This window comes from Hyperolius riggenbachi, chromosome 10, assembly GCF_040937935.1.
Source record: "Hyperolius riggenbachi isolate aHypRig1 chromosome 10, aHypRig1.pri, whole genome shotgun sequence".
NCBI classification, from domain to species: Eukaryota; Metazoa; Chordata; class Amphibia; order Anura; family Hyperoliidae; genus Hyperolius; species Hyperolius riggenbachi.
In genome coordinates, this window is record NC_090655.1 from 74,686,143 (window position 1) to 74,702,667 (window position 16,525).

Sequence of the window (16,525 nt, forward strand, 5' to 3'; positions counted from 1 at the left end):
TCTCCCTGTGTCCTCCTCTAGGCCCCTTTGTGTACGCCTCTATGCCCCTTATCGTCCCCGTGTCCTCTGTTTGTTACTCTGTGTCCTCCCTTTGTCCCCCGTGGCCTCCTCTGCACGGCACAGTACAAGGAGTCTCCAACATTGCAGCGGGTTGGAGGTTCGTATTGGCAGGCGTTCACAAGTCAGGAACTCCTGCATTTGGACTATAAAACACAGTGACTTTTTTCCCCCCACTTTTGGGGGAGAAAACGTGAGTCTTATAGTTCACAAAATACAGTACATGTTTATCTCATCATGTCACTTCAGCCACACTTTAAAATAAACTTACCACCATGTTCAAGGGAATCTTTACAAAACTTACTATTTGTGTCTTCAGCTCCTCAAAAAGAAAATAGAAGAGCGACCAAAGCTCGACTCCTTGGAAGATCTACAACTAATAATAAAGCTGAAAAAACAAAAGAAAACTAAAAAAGTTAAAATACCTGTGGTCAAGGAACTGGAGCCAGAACCAGAGGTAAGTCTACTCTAAACTGACCCAAGAATAGTTCACATGGGAACACATAACAGTGATATCTAACATTGTCTGTCTTTGAAGATCGAATGTGTGGATGAAGCGGCATTTTTTAAAGCTGCGCTGGACAATAAGATGCCTATTATTGAGAAATACCTGGCAGATGGCGGGGATCCAAACGCCTGTGACGAGGTAGGTTATATTTTTTATTTCTGCCTGCCTACAGATGATGTATTTAGAGCGGGAGCTGGCAAAGCTCCGAGGGCACTAAGCTACAATTCCCATCATACCTGGCATGCCAACCAGTGGATTAGCACCGTGGATGTTACTGTGCTACACTAGCTGAAATCTAGAAGCTAGACGACCATTATAGCTTCAATGCTAAACTTATCTAGTTTATTGAAATATTGAATAGAGAAAAGAGGCACACGACGGTTACGTTTCAAGGGTGTTTATTGAGAAAAAATCATATGATATACATAAGTTTAGAACATAAACCCCACATGTGGGGTAGGGCACAATGTTGCATATCATATGAAAAACATTACAATTGAATCAACTGTGTACATGCATTTAAACTATTAGTAATATAAACTGTGAAGCTGAGTAATGATTAATTTTAAGAAAGGTGGAGGGGAAAAAAGAAGGGGGGGGGATAAGGAATGTCAAGGAAAGAAAGGGAATGGGAAAGGATGTACCATGAGTGGGGGTACCACGGCATGCCAACATCCCGTGGAAATGATAAGGAAAGTTCTTAGGAAGGTAAAGGAAAAGAAGGGGTGGTGAGAATTAGTTAGGTGACAAAATATCACAAATTACAGCTAGAGATAAGTAGCGATAATAATTTTCACTAAACTGCCCCTTTAAGCATACAGCAGGCTCTGTTTCTGCTCTATCGCTCCCTCTAATGGTGTCACTCAGTATATGCGTCACTAGAGAGTGACAAGAGGAGATGCTGGAGCCTGCAATATGCTGAGAGGGATCCAGTCACTGAGACACGAGGTGAGAAGCACTTCTGCAGCTCTTCCCATACTCTGCATGTTGGGGGTTGACTAATGCTGGGGAAACATCTAGGGATGAGCGTAATGACCTAATTACGAATTTTCGAAATTTCGCGAAATTACTACAATTACGATTTTAGCAGTAATCGAAATTTCGTAATTTTCGCAAATTACGCAAATTTTTGTAATTACGAAATTTAGTATTTTAAAGTTTGCAAAGGTTGCTATCCCTCTAGATGCCTAAAATGAACAACCAACCAACAACCTCCTCCCCCTCCTCCTCCTCTCTCTCTCTCTCTCTCTCTCTCTCTCTCTCTCTCTCCAGAGATTTGTAGTATTTCAAAACCATACTCACATTCATGACATGTCCAGGGATCAAACCCAGGCCAACCACATGGAAGACAGCTATGCTCACCACCATACCACCAAACACACACTAAATAGACTGCTAACCTAAATCTTACTTGTAGACAGTCATATGAGACACATGCTGGGTGCAGGGCTTTGTGATTGGACCATGCGATAGAGTGAGGTGCAAAAATGAAATCATGCCTAGCAGAGGATGGTTTCACAGTGCTAAATGCTAGGCTGGCTGTGGTGCAATTGGTTAGTGTGTCTGGCTGGTAACAGCAAGGTTACAGGTTCAATTCCATCCAGGCATGTCTTTTCCTTTTGCGTTCAACAGTTGTCCAAACAGAGCCAACAGAGCCCCAGATAGCCATGTAGAGTTAGGTCACAGCTAGCCTGGCTGTGGTGCAATTGGTTAGTGTGTCTGGCTGGTAACAGCAAGGTTACAGGTTCGATTCCATCCAGGCATGTCTTTTCCTTTTGCGTTCAACAGTTGTCCAAACAGAGCCAACAGAGCCCCAGATAGCCATGTAGAGTTAGGTCACAGCTAGCCTGGCTGTGGTGCAATTGGTTAGTGTGTCTGGCTGGTAACAGCAAGGTTACAGGTTCAATTCCATCCAGGCATGTCTTTTCCTTTTGCGTTCAACAGTTGTCCAAACAGAGCCAACAGAGCCCCAGATAGCCATGTAGAGTTAGGTCACAGCTAGCCTGGCTGTGGTGCAATTGGTTAGTGTGTCTGGCTGGTAACAGCAAGGTTACAGGTTCGATTCCATCCAGGCATGTCTTTTCCTTTTGCGTTCAACAGTTGTCCAAACAGAGCCAACAGAGCCCCAGATAGCCATGTAGAGTTAGGTCACAGCTAGCCTGGCTGTGGTGCAATTGGTTAGTGTGTCTGGCTGGTAACAGCAAGGTTACAGGTTTGATTCCATCCAGGCATGTCTTTTCCTTTTGCGTGCGCGCGCTGCGCCATTGAACCCCATGGGGTATTTTGCGTGCGTAAAACTTTACGCATGCAAAACTTTGTGCTCGGTGTTTGGACAACTGTTGAACTCAAAAGGAAAAGACATGCCTGGATGGAATCGAACCTGTAACCTTGCTGTTACCAGCCAGACACACTAACCAATTGCACCACAGCCAGGCTAGCTGTGACCTAACTCTACATGGCTATCTGGGGCTCTGTTGGCTCTGTTTGGACAACTGTTGAACGCAAAAGGAAAAGACATGCCTGGATGGAATCGAACCTGTAACCTTGCTGTTACCACCTAGACGCACTAACCAATTGCACCACAGCCAGCCTAGCATTTAGCATTGTGAAACCATCCTCTGCTAGGCATGATTTCATTTTTGCACCTCACTCTATCGCATGGTCCATGGTCCAATCACAAAGCCCTGCACCCAGCATGTGTCTCATATGACTGTCTACAAGTAAGATTTAGGTTAGCAGTCTATTTAGTGTGTGTTTGGTGGTATGGTGGTGAGCATAGCTGTCTTCCATGTGGTTGGCCTGGGTTTGATCCCTGGACATGTCATGAATGTGAGTATGGTTTTGAAATACTACAGATCCCTGGAGGGAGGGAGAGAGAGGAGGAGGAGGAGGAGGAGGAGGAGAGGAGGAGGAGGAGGAGGAGGAGGAGGAGGAGGAGGAGAGAGGAGGAGGAGGAGGAGGAGGAGGAGGAGGAGGAGGAGGAGGAGGAGGAGGAGGAGGAGGAGGAGGAGGAGGAGGAGGAGGAGGAGGAGGAGGAGGAGGAGGAGGAGGAGGAGGAGGAGGAGGAGGAGGAGGAGGAGGAGGAGGAGGAGGAGGAGGAGGAGGAGGAGGAGGAGGAGGAGGAGGAGGAGGAGGAGGAGGAGGAGGAGGAGGAGGAGGAGGGAGGAGGAGGAGGAGGAGGAGGACGACTGGCTGTGCTATTCATTTTAGGCATCTAGAGGGATAGAAACCCTTACAAACCTGAAAAAGTAAAATTTCGGTTGGAGACACGAAATTCGTCATTACGGGAGTGAAATTTCGATTACGAAATTGTAAATTACGATTTGAAAATTAATTACGAAATTACGAATTTGGGTCGTAATGTTAAATTTCGCATTCGTAATTAAAGCAGTTCGAAATTTCGAAAATTTCGGCTCATCTCTAGAAACATCTAGCTAACTAAACTGGCAAGGGGGATGCCTAACACTGGTGGTACATCTGGCTATCTTTACACAGGGGTACGGAGGCAACGTACTTAATACTGGAGAGCTACTCCTGCCCTCTACACTGGGGGAGTAAGACCATTGTCCCGGGCCTGATTGTAGCTTCTACAACTTGCCCTACCTCTTCCCCTCTCCATAAAGCTTGAGTACATTGAGAGAGGGTGACACAGATAGTCTTCCTGAAGAAATAAATACTGGTACATCAGAAATGGCCCTGCCCACAAGTAATGTAAGAGAAACAAGCTTTACTTCTTTATTGTGTTTCACAGGTGCTTCCTCTGGTAACAATAACAAAGCTGTTATCTTTTTAACGTTCCTAAAAGAAGGGAGGTCTTCCTACAATGTTTACATTTTATAAATCACTGTTAGTGTTTTACCACTAATAATGTTTTGATCCATAACAAAAGGCAAGTTTAGCAAAATATGACCGTTTTCAAATCTTGTTAACCAGTTAAGGACAATGCTTATTGAAATCTATGCCGTTTTGATGCTGATTTGGCTGCCAGGGCGTAGATTTCAACTCACTGCGTGTTCTCGCCGCTGTCACCCTGCCGCAGCTCACTCGCTCTGCCTTCTCTATAACGGCAGAGCCCTGTGAGCGGGTCAGGAGCAGATTTCTCCCCATTGGCTTACATTGATAGACACGGTCAGAAGCCAATGAAAGTGGCCCCTGACCGGCTCACAGGAACTCTGCCGTCATAGAGTTGGCAGAGTGGGTGGCTGAGGTTCCTAGCGTGCAGCATGGGCGGCAGTTGCGGCGGGTATGTGCAGTGATTCAACGGTATTCGTTGTTTTCTGGTACCAGCGGTCCCTGGTCCTTAAAGGACAACCGAGGTGACATGTGACATGATGAGATAGACATGTGTATGTATAGTTCCAAGCACACAAATAACTAGGCTTTGTTCCTTTTTTTTCCCTTTCTCTGCTTGAAAGAGTTAAACATCAGGTATGCAAGTGACAGTTTCTGTCCGGGTCAGATTGGTTCAGACTATAGCATAACACTCACTGATAAGTAATTACAGCCATAAAATACTTTCCTGTCAGTAAATTGCTTTCTGGAGCAGGAAAGAGATAAAAAGGGTTAATAATTCATAGATTTGAGCTCTAGCATACTTCGATGAAGGTGTCATTTAACAGGGACAATGAAACAGTAAACACTTAAAAACTAGATTTAAATATAAAATAAAACTGTGGGACATCTAAAAAAGTCATTTCTAGGAGAAGGATGATAGATACAATTGATTTCCTCATCCGTTTATTTTCACCTTGGATGTCCTTTAAAGGGGGCAGAGACCGCTGGTACTTATGTGCTTAAAGAGTACTTGAGATTTAATTGGCAGAGCCTGTCAATGACAGCTCTGTCTGAATGAGCACAGACAGGTGGGGGTGGGGTTTGCAGGGTGAAATATGTACCTTTCCTGACGTCTTCAGGGCAGAGGAGATGCTCTGCCCCCACCCTTCGGCAGTGGCCATCTTTTCAGAGTCTCCTGAAGGTCTTTGGAAACTTCCACCTGCTTGGCCGTGGCCCACCCCCAGCTTGGCAGCCACCAGACTGCAGCCACGAAGGTGGGAGCCGCGTAGCACGAGCTTGGCATGATTTTGAAAAAAAAAATGCAAGGGCCCATCTATGAGCGGGAGGCAGAGCAATCACCTGACAATCCTCAATCATTCAGACAGAGCCTGTCATTACAGGATCCGTCTATTTGGCCTCAAGTACTCTGAAATCCCTGACTTGGGGGTCCCAAAGGAATTTATGGCCCTGGGCAAGTGCCTAGTGTGGCCTTATGGCTTTTCTCCAGATGGACTCAAAGCGCCAAAGCTGCAGCCACTAGGATGCGCTCTACAGGCAGGAGCAGTGTTAGGGAGTCTTGTCCAAGGTCTCCTTATTGAATAGGTGCTGGCTTACTGAACAGGAAGAGCCGAGATTCAAACCCTGGTCTCCTGTGTCAGAGGCAGAGCCCAACACTATGGTAGTACCGGCTCCGCCCCAAGCTCCAAATAGATGGAGCCTAAGTGAGTTATGATAGATTGCTCAATAAAACAAAAACAAGCATTATGAGAATGATCGGTATTATCAGGCCCAGCATAATATTTGGGGGAAAAAAATGAACGTAGCCTAATGGCTGAAGTGAGGGGCAAAATGTCCTTTTTTACTAGGTGAACTGGCTGTGCTTTTTATAAAGCTGTACAGTGTCCATTCAGCAGTATGCTGTTACTGTACTTAGAAGCTATGCTGTTGGGTACCGGAGCTCCTTGCCTTATAAAACAAGGACATAGATGTTACCACCACCTTACACCGAGAGTATGTAGATCCATTACAGGCTGCTCAGATAGATTTCACTGCTATCCATCCAGACTGCAAATAGATCTAGCTCTTTGCGAGAAGACCTTACAGACAACAGGACTTGTTCATTCTGATTTTTTTTTCTATAGCAGCTCCTAGTTATAGAGCTATACATTCTAATGGGCTAGTATGCAATACTGTTAAGCCTGCTACACACATCCAACTTTAATTGGCCAATTTTACCACTTCCGTGTAATTTAGAGCTTACCTGCACAATGTATTTATACTATTCAAAATCTGTTGGCCCTCATATGACATGGAAGTGGTAAAGTTGGCCAATCAAAATTGAATGTGTGTACCGGGCTTCAGGTAAAATATCTGAAGGGGTTCTCAAACAGAGGCCATAAAATATCTTCACAAGCTTTTAGATCCTAAAACAAGAAGAGAGGTCTGCAGCAGCTCCTGCATATAACTTACTCAGGCACAAGATTGTCACCCTGTTCTGCAGCTTCCTGTCCCGAGCCTGACTCGGGATTACCGCTAAGAAGGTTATCTATATATTGCTGTACATTGGTATGAAGCAACCCCCCCCCCCCCCCCTTCCACTGAGGATTAGCCTAGACTGTTTATTATTCGGAATTGCCTCCCCCCCCCCCCCCAGCATTATGGGAGACCAGAGATCATTTCTACTGGCTTTAGATCCCTCAGTAAACAAACATTCCGCAGAGATCACCTGGGAGTACTAAAGATCTTGCCGCATGTGGTGAATTTCAGAATGTAAATCAGGGAGAGGAACGATCTTACAAACACTGACTAAATAATTTATGAAAGAATACTGCTTTATTAAGTATGCTAATTTTTAATTTGCTTTTTACATTGGGCTTTGTGCTTGTTCACAGTACAGACGCACCGCACTGCACAGAGCGTGCTCAGAAGGACACCTCACCATTGTCGAGAAGTTAATTGAAGCCGGAGCAAACCTAGATTTCCGCGACATGGTATGAGAATCGGAGACCGGATTTGTACATTTTAGGCCCACTGTCACCAATCCTACCATCCACCCGCCCTGTTCCTTTGTTGTCCTCCCCCCATTGTGTAATGTCCTTCACTGCCGCGGACCGGGTCTGTGTCCACTGTCATTTCCATGTTTGGCAATTTAACTGCCTGAGTGTGCCCACGGCTGTCCGCCCCTTACTTCCCTGTGCCCTTGGCCAGGGGTCCCCAACCTTTTCCGGCTCGGGGACCGCTTTCTGACCAAATTTTTCTCTGGGGATCGGGGGGGGGGGGGGGGGGGGTTTGGTTGGGGGGGGAGGGGTCGTCGGCGATGCGCGACCTAGTGGACAGTGTCATATGCAGTGGGTTGGGGGGGGGGGTTGTTGCCCCAGTATAGGGAGATAGGGAGTTTAGTTGCCCCAGTATGGCTAGTATAGTTTCCCCAGTATAGTGCCCCAGTATAGCTATTATAGTGCCCCAGTATAGCCAGTATAGTGCTCCAGTATAGCCAGTATAGTGCCCCAGTATAGCCAGTATAGTGCCCCAGTATAGCCAGTATAGTGCCCCAGTATAGCTAGTATAGTGCCCCAGTATAGCTAGTATAGTGCCCAGTACAGCCAGTATAGTGCCCAGCACAGCCAGTATAGTGCCCCAGTATAGCTAGTATAGTGCCCAGTACAGCGAGTATGGTGCCCAGTATAGTGCCCCAGTACAGCCAGTATAGTGCCCAGTACAGCCAGTATAGTGCCCCAGTATAGCTAGTACAGTGCCCAGTACAGCCAGTATAGTGCCCCAGTATAGCTAGTATAGTGCCCAGTACAGCCAGTATAGTGCCCAGCACAGCCAGTATAGTGCCCCAGTATAGCTAGTATAGTGCCCAGTACAGCGAGTATGGTGCCCAGTATAGTGCCCCAGTACAGCCAGTATAGTGCCCAGTACAGCCAGTATAGTGCCCCAGTATAGCTAGTACAGTGCCCAGTACAGCCAGTATAGTGCCCCAGTATAGCTAGTACAGTGCCCAGTACAGCCAGTATAGTGCCCCAGTATAGCTAGTATAGTGCCCAGTGCAGCCAGTATAGTGCCCCAGTATAGCTAGTATAGTGCCCAGTGCAGCCAGTATAGTGCCCCAGTATAGCTAGTACAGTGCCCAGTACAGCCAGTATAGTGCCCCAGTATAGCTAGTATAGTGCCCAGTGCAGCCAGTATAGTGCCCCAGTATAGCTAGTATAGTGCCCAGTGCAGCCAGTATAGTGCCCCAGTATAGCTAGTATTTTGCCCCAGTATAGCGCCCCAGTATGGCTAGTATAGTTCCCCAGTATGGCGCCCCAGTATAGCTAGGTGAGTGCCCAGTGTAGCGCCCTAGTATGGGTGGGTGTGTAGGTAGTGCCCCTCTCCCCAAACGGCCGCGCGCCTGTTACCTTATGAGCGGCGGCCGCTTCCCATGGTAACGGCGATGCATATCGCCGCTACAGGAAGCCGCTGATGCGCTTCCTTCCCTTTCTTACAGCAGTCGCAATATGCGCTGCTGTAAGATGCTGCCGATAAGAGGAGAGCGGCGCCTGGGGGACTATAAGGAAGGAAGCGGCCGCCGCTCATAAGGTAACAGGAGCGGTGGCCGCGGGGGGAGGGGCGAGAGGCCAGACACGCCGCGGCCCGGTAGGAGACTGCCAACGGACCGGCAGTGGGTCGCGGCCCGGTGGTTGGGGACTCCTGCCCTAGGCCATGGCCTTTGTGGCCTTGCCTTAAATCCAGCCATGTCTCCAAAGCATCTGTGTTTATATAGCATAGTTGCCACATCAGAGCATTTAACCACTTAAGTCTATCTGGACGGACATATCCGTCCAGATAGACTGTGCTGCTGCATGAGGCGCGCGATTGCGCGTGCTCCCACTGCCTGACATTAGTTCCCCATTCACCAATCTAAGTTCCCCGCAGAAAAACCAACGCTCTCTAATCAGAGACCGCGGTATTTCTGCCCAAAAAAAAAGTTTCCCATGCTCTTTATTGTTCCTGGAAGCGTGATCGTACACTTCCAGGACTTTAACTGTGGCCATCTTGTGGCCAAATAGTAAACTGCACCCACATACATTTTTTAATAAAGAATTACATTATTTTACATTTAAAATAATTTGTTTTTCTCCCACACCAAAAATTACCTATTACCCAAATACATTTAATAAAAAAAATAAAAAAAAATTACAATAAAAAACAAACAAACAAAACACAAATAATTACCCAAGGGTCTGAACTTTTTAAATATGCATGTCAAGAGAGTATCTTATTATATATTTTTTTAAATTATAAGTTTGTAAATAGTGGTGGACGCAAATTGAAAAAATTCATCTTTATTCCTAAATAAAATGTTGGCACCATAACTTGTGATTGGGACATAATTTAAATGGTGTAATAACCGGGACAAATGGGCAAATAATATACATGAGTTTTAATTACGGTTGCATGTATTAGCAGATAAGTAGCGATAAAGTTATTGGTGAATGAATGGGAGGTGAACGTTACTCGGATGCATACGATTCTCAACGCTGTAGGCTGAAGTGGTTAACTGCTTGAGAAGCTACTAGAATACAAACAGTATTTCTGTTATAGAAGGTTGCCAAATTCTAGAAGGTCCTGAAGCCCTGAAGTAAAAATAACAGTCTAATGCAGAGTTACCTTTACAGCCATCTGCATGGTGAGAGCCACAGCCCTTGCCCAGAAGCTCTGATGTAAAAGTAACAGGCTAATTCGGAGTTACCTTTACAGCCATCTGCATGGTGAGAGCCACAGCCCTTGCCCAGAATCTCTGATGTAAAACTAACAGGCTAATTCGGAGTTACCTTTACAGCCATCTGCGTGGTGAGAGCCACAGCCCTTGCCCAGAATCTCTGATGTAAAAGTAACAGGCTAATTCGGAGTTACCTTTACAGCCATCTGCGTGGTGAGAGCCACAGTCCTTGCCCAGAATCTCTGATGTAAAAGTAACAGGCTAATTCGGAGTTACCTTTACAGCCATCTGCGTGGTGAGAGCCACAGCCCTTGCCCAGAATCTCTGATGTAAAAGTAACAGGCTAATTCGGAGTTACCTTTACAGCCATCTGCGTGGTGAGAGCCACAGCCCTTGCCCAGAATCTCTCAGGCAGTTAAGCAACATTAGCGGTGGGAACTCAGTGACACCCTGAAATAACAAAAGAGCCAAATCAGAGATTAATCAGAGATTCATTGTATTTTAATAGGCTGAGTACTTCACAAATTGGATTTAATGTCTACACTCCATAACAAAGACATTTGTCCGGTGCAATTTTACAGCTCCGAGTGGTGCTTATTAGGCCATTTTTATATTCCACATTTAGAAGAAAAAATAACAGCTGCCAGTATTTTTCAACAAACAGTGAAGGTTACAATAATAATTTAGCAGTAAACAGAGAGCCAAGAAAGTGGGCATATTTAATGAAAAGATAGACTGGAATAAAAAGGCCTTAATTCACTAATGGCATTTCGGAAAAATAATTTAGGTCTGTAAAATACTGCATTTGGTATTTTACATTTTTTTTTCCATTTGCCAGTGGGTTCCCGCCTGCAAAGTTGCACGGAGGCGCTTGTGCATGGCGTGCACAGGCCATATTTTGCACGTGTGCAGTGTGGCCACCCTTGAATACAGAGGGGAGTGCAGCTGTTAGCAATATTCAACATTAAAGACTGTTTAGAGGGTCCCAGCGCAGCTCAGGAGGGGGTAGGAAGACCAGGGAAGCTTCTGGACCTACCAGAGGCTTCCTCCCAGGGGCCTAACTAGGGGGGGGGGGGATCAGCCTCAGGGATCGCAGTGGGGCCCAGAGCTGTGGGGGCCGCAACTACTAACCTCCCTTCCTCCTATACAGGGGACTATACTTCAGATTAGGTTTGTTGTGGCTGCACTTGTTATGGGTGTGATGGCCACATTTGTTATATGATCCTTGTGAGGTGGGCCTCAAGGCCGTGAAGGGCACCAAGGGGAGGCAAGGGAAGCTGGGGGGTCCCTTGAATTGTAGTTAGGCCACTGCTTCCCCTACTGAGATAAGTATCTAACTTTTCTTTTTACATTACAGGTGTCCTTTAAAATGAAAAAAAAAAACGCTTCAAAAGTGCAGTAAAACGCTGCAGAAATTGTGATTTCCGGTAATGCGCATGCAATGTCACAGCACATGGCACCGCATCACCATTCATTTGTAGCCCAGGTGTGACGTCCATTTTATTTCTTTATCTCATCTAAATGAAACATTTTGCCCCTCTTGGCACGTTAAATTAAATGCCTCTGATGCCTATATACAGAAGTCATATGCTGTCAGTACTGCAATACAAATACAGTAGATGTGGTTTATTACACATCTTGTTTCTTTCACAGCTTGAATCTACAGCGGTTCACTGGACCTGCCGGGGTGGAAGTGTTGAAGTTCTGAAATTTCTGCTAAACAAAGGAGCAGCCGTCAATGCAAGAGACAAGGTGCCTGACATTGACAAATTCCATTACTAATTGTATCTCACATCTGTCATTACTAGAGAGGGCCAGTGAGATATATTTCTGCTAATATGTACCGTATATACTCCTGTTTAAGCCGACCCCAAAAACTTTTACCTAATAAAACTGGGAAAAATTATTGACTCCCGTATAAGCCGAGGGTAGAAAATGCAGTGGCCTTATGGCGTAGAACACATAGTGCTCTGTGTGACCCAGAGTGGCCCATCGAGTTATACAATAGATACCTATTGTGCAATAAAGCGGATCTGAACTCAGAACTTCCTCTCTGCTCTAAAAGATATGGAACAGCATAATAACAAATCCTGCAATAAATCTGCAGTTTGTCTATTGTCTACTTCCTCCCTTCATGGAAACAGACATAGTGTTAACATCCTGTGCTTAAAAATTAGCTGCTCTGCCATGGCAGTCAGACACAGGGGAGACAAAACATTACAACTTGTGATTAGAAACAGATGAGGGGGTACATGTCTATGTTTTCCTTCTGTTCTGTGCAAGAGTTCAGGTCAGTGCAGCCGCATAAGCCCCACCCCCCTTCGCCATCGCCATGTGCAGAGTACAAGTGTTATCCGTCACCCACTCCCCCCTTGTGCTCCGACAGATGGGCATTTGTACAGGAACCATAGCAAATCCATACGGCCGCATAAGCTCCGCCCCCCACCATCGCCACATGCAAAGTGTTTTAAAATGCAGAAAAGTGTTTTCAGCTTACGCGGCCGTACGGACTTGCAATAGTTTCTGCACAAATTCCCATCTGTCGGAGCACGGGGGTTAGGGGAGGGGGGGGGGGGGGAAGGGTGGCGCATAAAACTTGTACTCGGCGTATGGCAATGGCGAAGGGGCTTGTAAGGCCGCACTGACCTGAACTCTTGTTTAAAATAGTGTTTTAAAATGCAGAAAAGTGTTTTTAATTACTGTGTATAATAATTTAAATTTTAAAACACTATGCACCATCGCCACGATGGTGGCGGGGGGCAGAGCTTATGTGGCCACACAGACTTGTCTAAAGCACATTGTGGTGCACGGGGGGGGGGAAGGGGCTTCATAAATTACAGTTGACTCGTGTATAAGCCGAGACCCCCACTTTTGGCATCAAAAACTCAGCTTATACACGAGTATACACAGTATGTTTAGAATACATTATATGCAGCTTGGAATAATTGGGCCAATCAAATTCTGGCTACCTAAATTTGTTGTGTGTGTGTGTGGGGGGGGGAGGGGGGGGGGGCGGATGCCAAAACTTAGCTTTGTGGCCCCATGATACCTAGCTACACCCTTGCCATAAATAGATCATTCAGATTTGTATACAGTTCATGTCACGGTTGAGAAAGCTGATCTCTTGGAGTGAAAGCTTACTGCTTTACATATTTTGTTATTTATATCACTGCAAACTCATGAGCTATACATATCTAAGTGCAAAGACCCATGCCTGCTTTTCTGAATCATCTCCGCCTTGTTCTTCTTTTCTAGTTGCTTAGCACTCCCCTCCATGTCGCCGTCAGATGTGGGCAGTACGACTGTGCAGAACACCTTATCGCATGCGAAGCGGATTTAAATGCCAAAGACCGGGTGAGATTCACGGTTTCCTTAAATATGTATTTCAGTTAGATATTGATATGCAAAAAAGAGTAATTCCTAACATACCTGTTAGCATTACACATGAAACTAGGGCTAGCAAATCGCTATGTTATCCCAGCTGCCAATAACAGCGGACCTATACTGAGACATGGTGAAAGCTGTGGTTGCTGAACTTAATAAAAAAAAAATACAGCTTCCCTGGTTTGCACTGATACTGTCCATATAACCTCCCTGGCGGGATGGATGGGCCTGACTCGTCCAAGAAAAAATGGCTGAAAACAATATGGACGAGTCAGGCTCGTCCAGCAATTCTAAGCCAGGGTTCTGTTTTTAACGGATGCATTTTTCGCATTCAAATTCACACTGCTTTGCAAATTTGTGCACACTCTGGAAACCTTTATGCAAAAATTCACACAAGAACCTGAATTTTAATGTGAAAACTTGTATGTGAAAAACCATGTGTTCTGCCAAAAAGCTGAAGACTGGGGAAATTGTGGCCTTTTTTTTTTTTTACTACATGATTTTGTATAATGTATACTAGACCCTTGCTTGGCACATTATAGTAGGTCACAGGCAAACATTTCATGAAAATGATTTGAACCAGGTTTTGCACATAATTACAGCAGAAATTGAACGCCAGGGAGGTGAAGGCAGCCCCCACACCTATCCATGTGATTTTTGGAGGCATTTTTCCATATCTGCAATTCTGCGTTTTGCAATTTCTTCTTTTGTTTGTGCGCTTTTGATTAGAATTTTCGGATCGTGATTATTTTTGCTGTTGTTGAAATAATGAATAACCAATGATATTGGCCATATACTTGAAATAAATAATCAATGATATAGGCCATATATTTGAAATAAAGAACAAGCTATAATATAGGCCAATGAGGCCATATATTTGAAATAAAGAATGACAAATGAAATAATGCAGGCCATATATAAACTAAAAAATGACTAATGATATAGGTCATATATTTGACATAACGAATGACCAAAGATATAGGCCATATATTTGAAATAAAGAACAAGCTATAATATAGGCCATATATCTGAAATAAAGAACAAGCAATGATATAGGCCATGTAGTTGAAATAAAGAATGACTAATGACATAGGCCATAGAAGTTTGAGATCCTTTTCTAGTTCAGTTAACGGTTCAGCTAATGTGGAGTTATTTTTCTTTTCTGCAGGAGGGAGACACGCCAATGCACGATGGAGTCAGACTAAATCGTTACAAAATGATGAGACTCTTGATCCTCTATGGAGTCAATTTAACCATCAAGAACTGTGTAAGTCTCTGACAAAATGTCCCACCTTGTTTTGTAAGGTATATACTTCAGATCAGGATAAATATAAGTCTTCGCGTGGAGTCAGATTCTGTTCTCTAAAACATTTTGTTACTTTCAAAAAAAGCCTCAAACTGTAAAAACAAATAAGATCATATACCGTATATTATGAAAAACCCACATAACTCCCACCTTGTTTTTCAATGCTGAAGACTCTACTGTACAGTGTAGAGCACTTTGGATTCCAAAAGGTTATGCAATTTAATCTATATGTTGATGCTCTAAATACAGTAACCGGTTTCTGAAAATGGTAAAATAATGAATCAGCATATCTTATCTATATATACTGTAACAAGAAATGTTGATCGCAAGCCCCTGCTGATAGGAGTGTTTGCTTTTCTGAAATGTCCCTGAACATTCAGTTTTTACTCATGCCATATTAGACGATGAAAACTGTCAATAAAATGCAAATAACTGCATGCAAATTTAAATAATATAAAGTACTGTATTTGGCACCCTATAGACATTCCGGAATATAAGACACACCTAGGTTTAGAGGGCAAAAACCAGGGAAAAAAATATAATTTAAACCTGGTGCATCCATGTTCGAGGAATGCCTTGTAGATGTTCTCCCCCAATTGGTATCCTCCATGTGTCGCCTTCTGTGTCCTGTGTGTGTCCCTGGCATCCCCGTGTGCCCCCTCCTGTGTATAATTAGCAGTGCAGCGGGAACGTCTCACCTAATCCATGGCTTCTGCGGGAATCGCAGACCTCTTCTCCCGCACTGCTCCTCTAGTGTTGGCTTCAGCTGATCGCATAATCAGCATTAAAGGGACTCCGAGCAGTGCAGAAACTATGGAAAGATGAATATCATTTTAAAGCTCTCTTTCTCCTCTTTCCAATGATAGATAAACCACCGCCCTACGCCTTTTAGTTTTCGCTATTTTTCGCGATCGAAATTGCCGCGGCTGCAACTTCGATCGCGAAAATAGAGAAAACTAAAAGGCGTAGGGAGACGATTTAGGGGTCGTCAGAAAGAGAGCTTTAAAATGATATAATCTTTCCATAGTTATATTGTATTACACAGGGCGACTTTTTCCTGATGAATGGAGCTGCTGACTTTGAGAAAAAGTCGCCCTGTGTAATACAATATAACTATGCAAAGATGGATATCATTTTACAGCTCTCTTTCTCCTCTTTCTGACGACCCCTAAATCGTCTCCCTATGCCTTTTAGTTTTCTCTATCTTCGCGATCGAAGTTGCGGCCGCTGCAATTTCGATCGCGAAAATAGCGAAAACTAAAAGGCGTAGGGCGGTGGTTTATATATCATTGGAAAGAGGAGAAAGAGAGCTTTAAAATGATATGCATCTTTCCATAGTTTCTGCACTGCTCGGAGTCCCTTTAAGGGGAGCCGTGCAGGACAGGGAAGGTCTGGGATCCCCGCGGGAGCCATGGATTAGGTGAGAGACACTCCTGCTACACTGCTAATTATACACGGGAGGTGGAGCTACATCTAGTGTTTGGGAAAACTTGACCACAGTGCTTGAGTAAAGGAAGGCAAATGACAGTTAACGTGAGAGGAATACTCACGTTCATCAATTAGGCCACGGTAATTATCTAGTGGCTAATGTTTAGAGTTTTCCATCTGTACTGGCTCAGTCACCACATGCAGATGCTAAAATGTCCAATGCACGTTACTTCACAGCTCTATTGTATTCCATATAAACATGAGGTCTGCTTACCACAGTCGTGCCTAGCTGGAGATATGGGGAATCCTAGAGTTATTATCTGGCAAGGCCCTGCAATTTTTAATATGCCACTGAACCACT

The 16,525-nt window shown here is 44.7% G+C and overlaps 1 protein-coding gene across 1 annotated transcript in view; it reads left to right on the top strand.

Annotated features, from left to right (window-relative positions):
• ANKRD1 (ankyrin repeat domain 1) overlaps positions 1 to 16,525 on the top strand; it is a 32,227-nt gene that overhangs the window by 11,654 nt on the left and 4,048 nt on the right. Inside the window, exons 3-8 of the mRNA XM_068257945.1 lie at positions 377 to 514; positions 596 to 703; positions 7,231 to 7,329; positions 11,700 to 11,798; positions 13,302 to 13,400; positions 14,599 to 14,697. Coding sequence (XP_068114046.1) covers positions 377 to 514; positions 596 to 703; positions 7,231 to 7,329; positions 11,700 to 11,798; positions 13,302 to 13,400; positions 14,599 to 14,697 — 642 coding nt within the window. The remainder of the gene's footprint in view (positions 1 to 376; positions 515 to 595; positions 704 to 7,230; positions 7,330 to 11,699; positions 11,799 to 13,301; positions 13,401 to 14,598; positions 14,698 to 16,525) is intronic.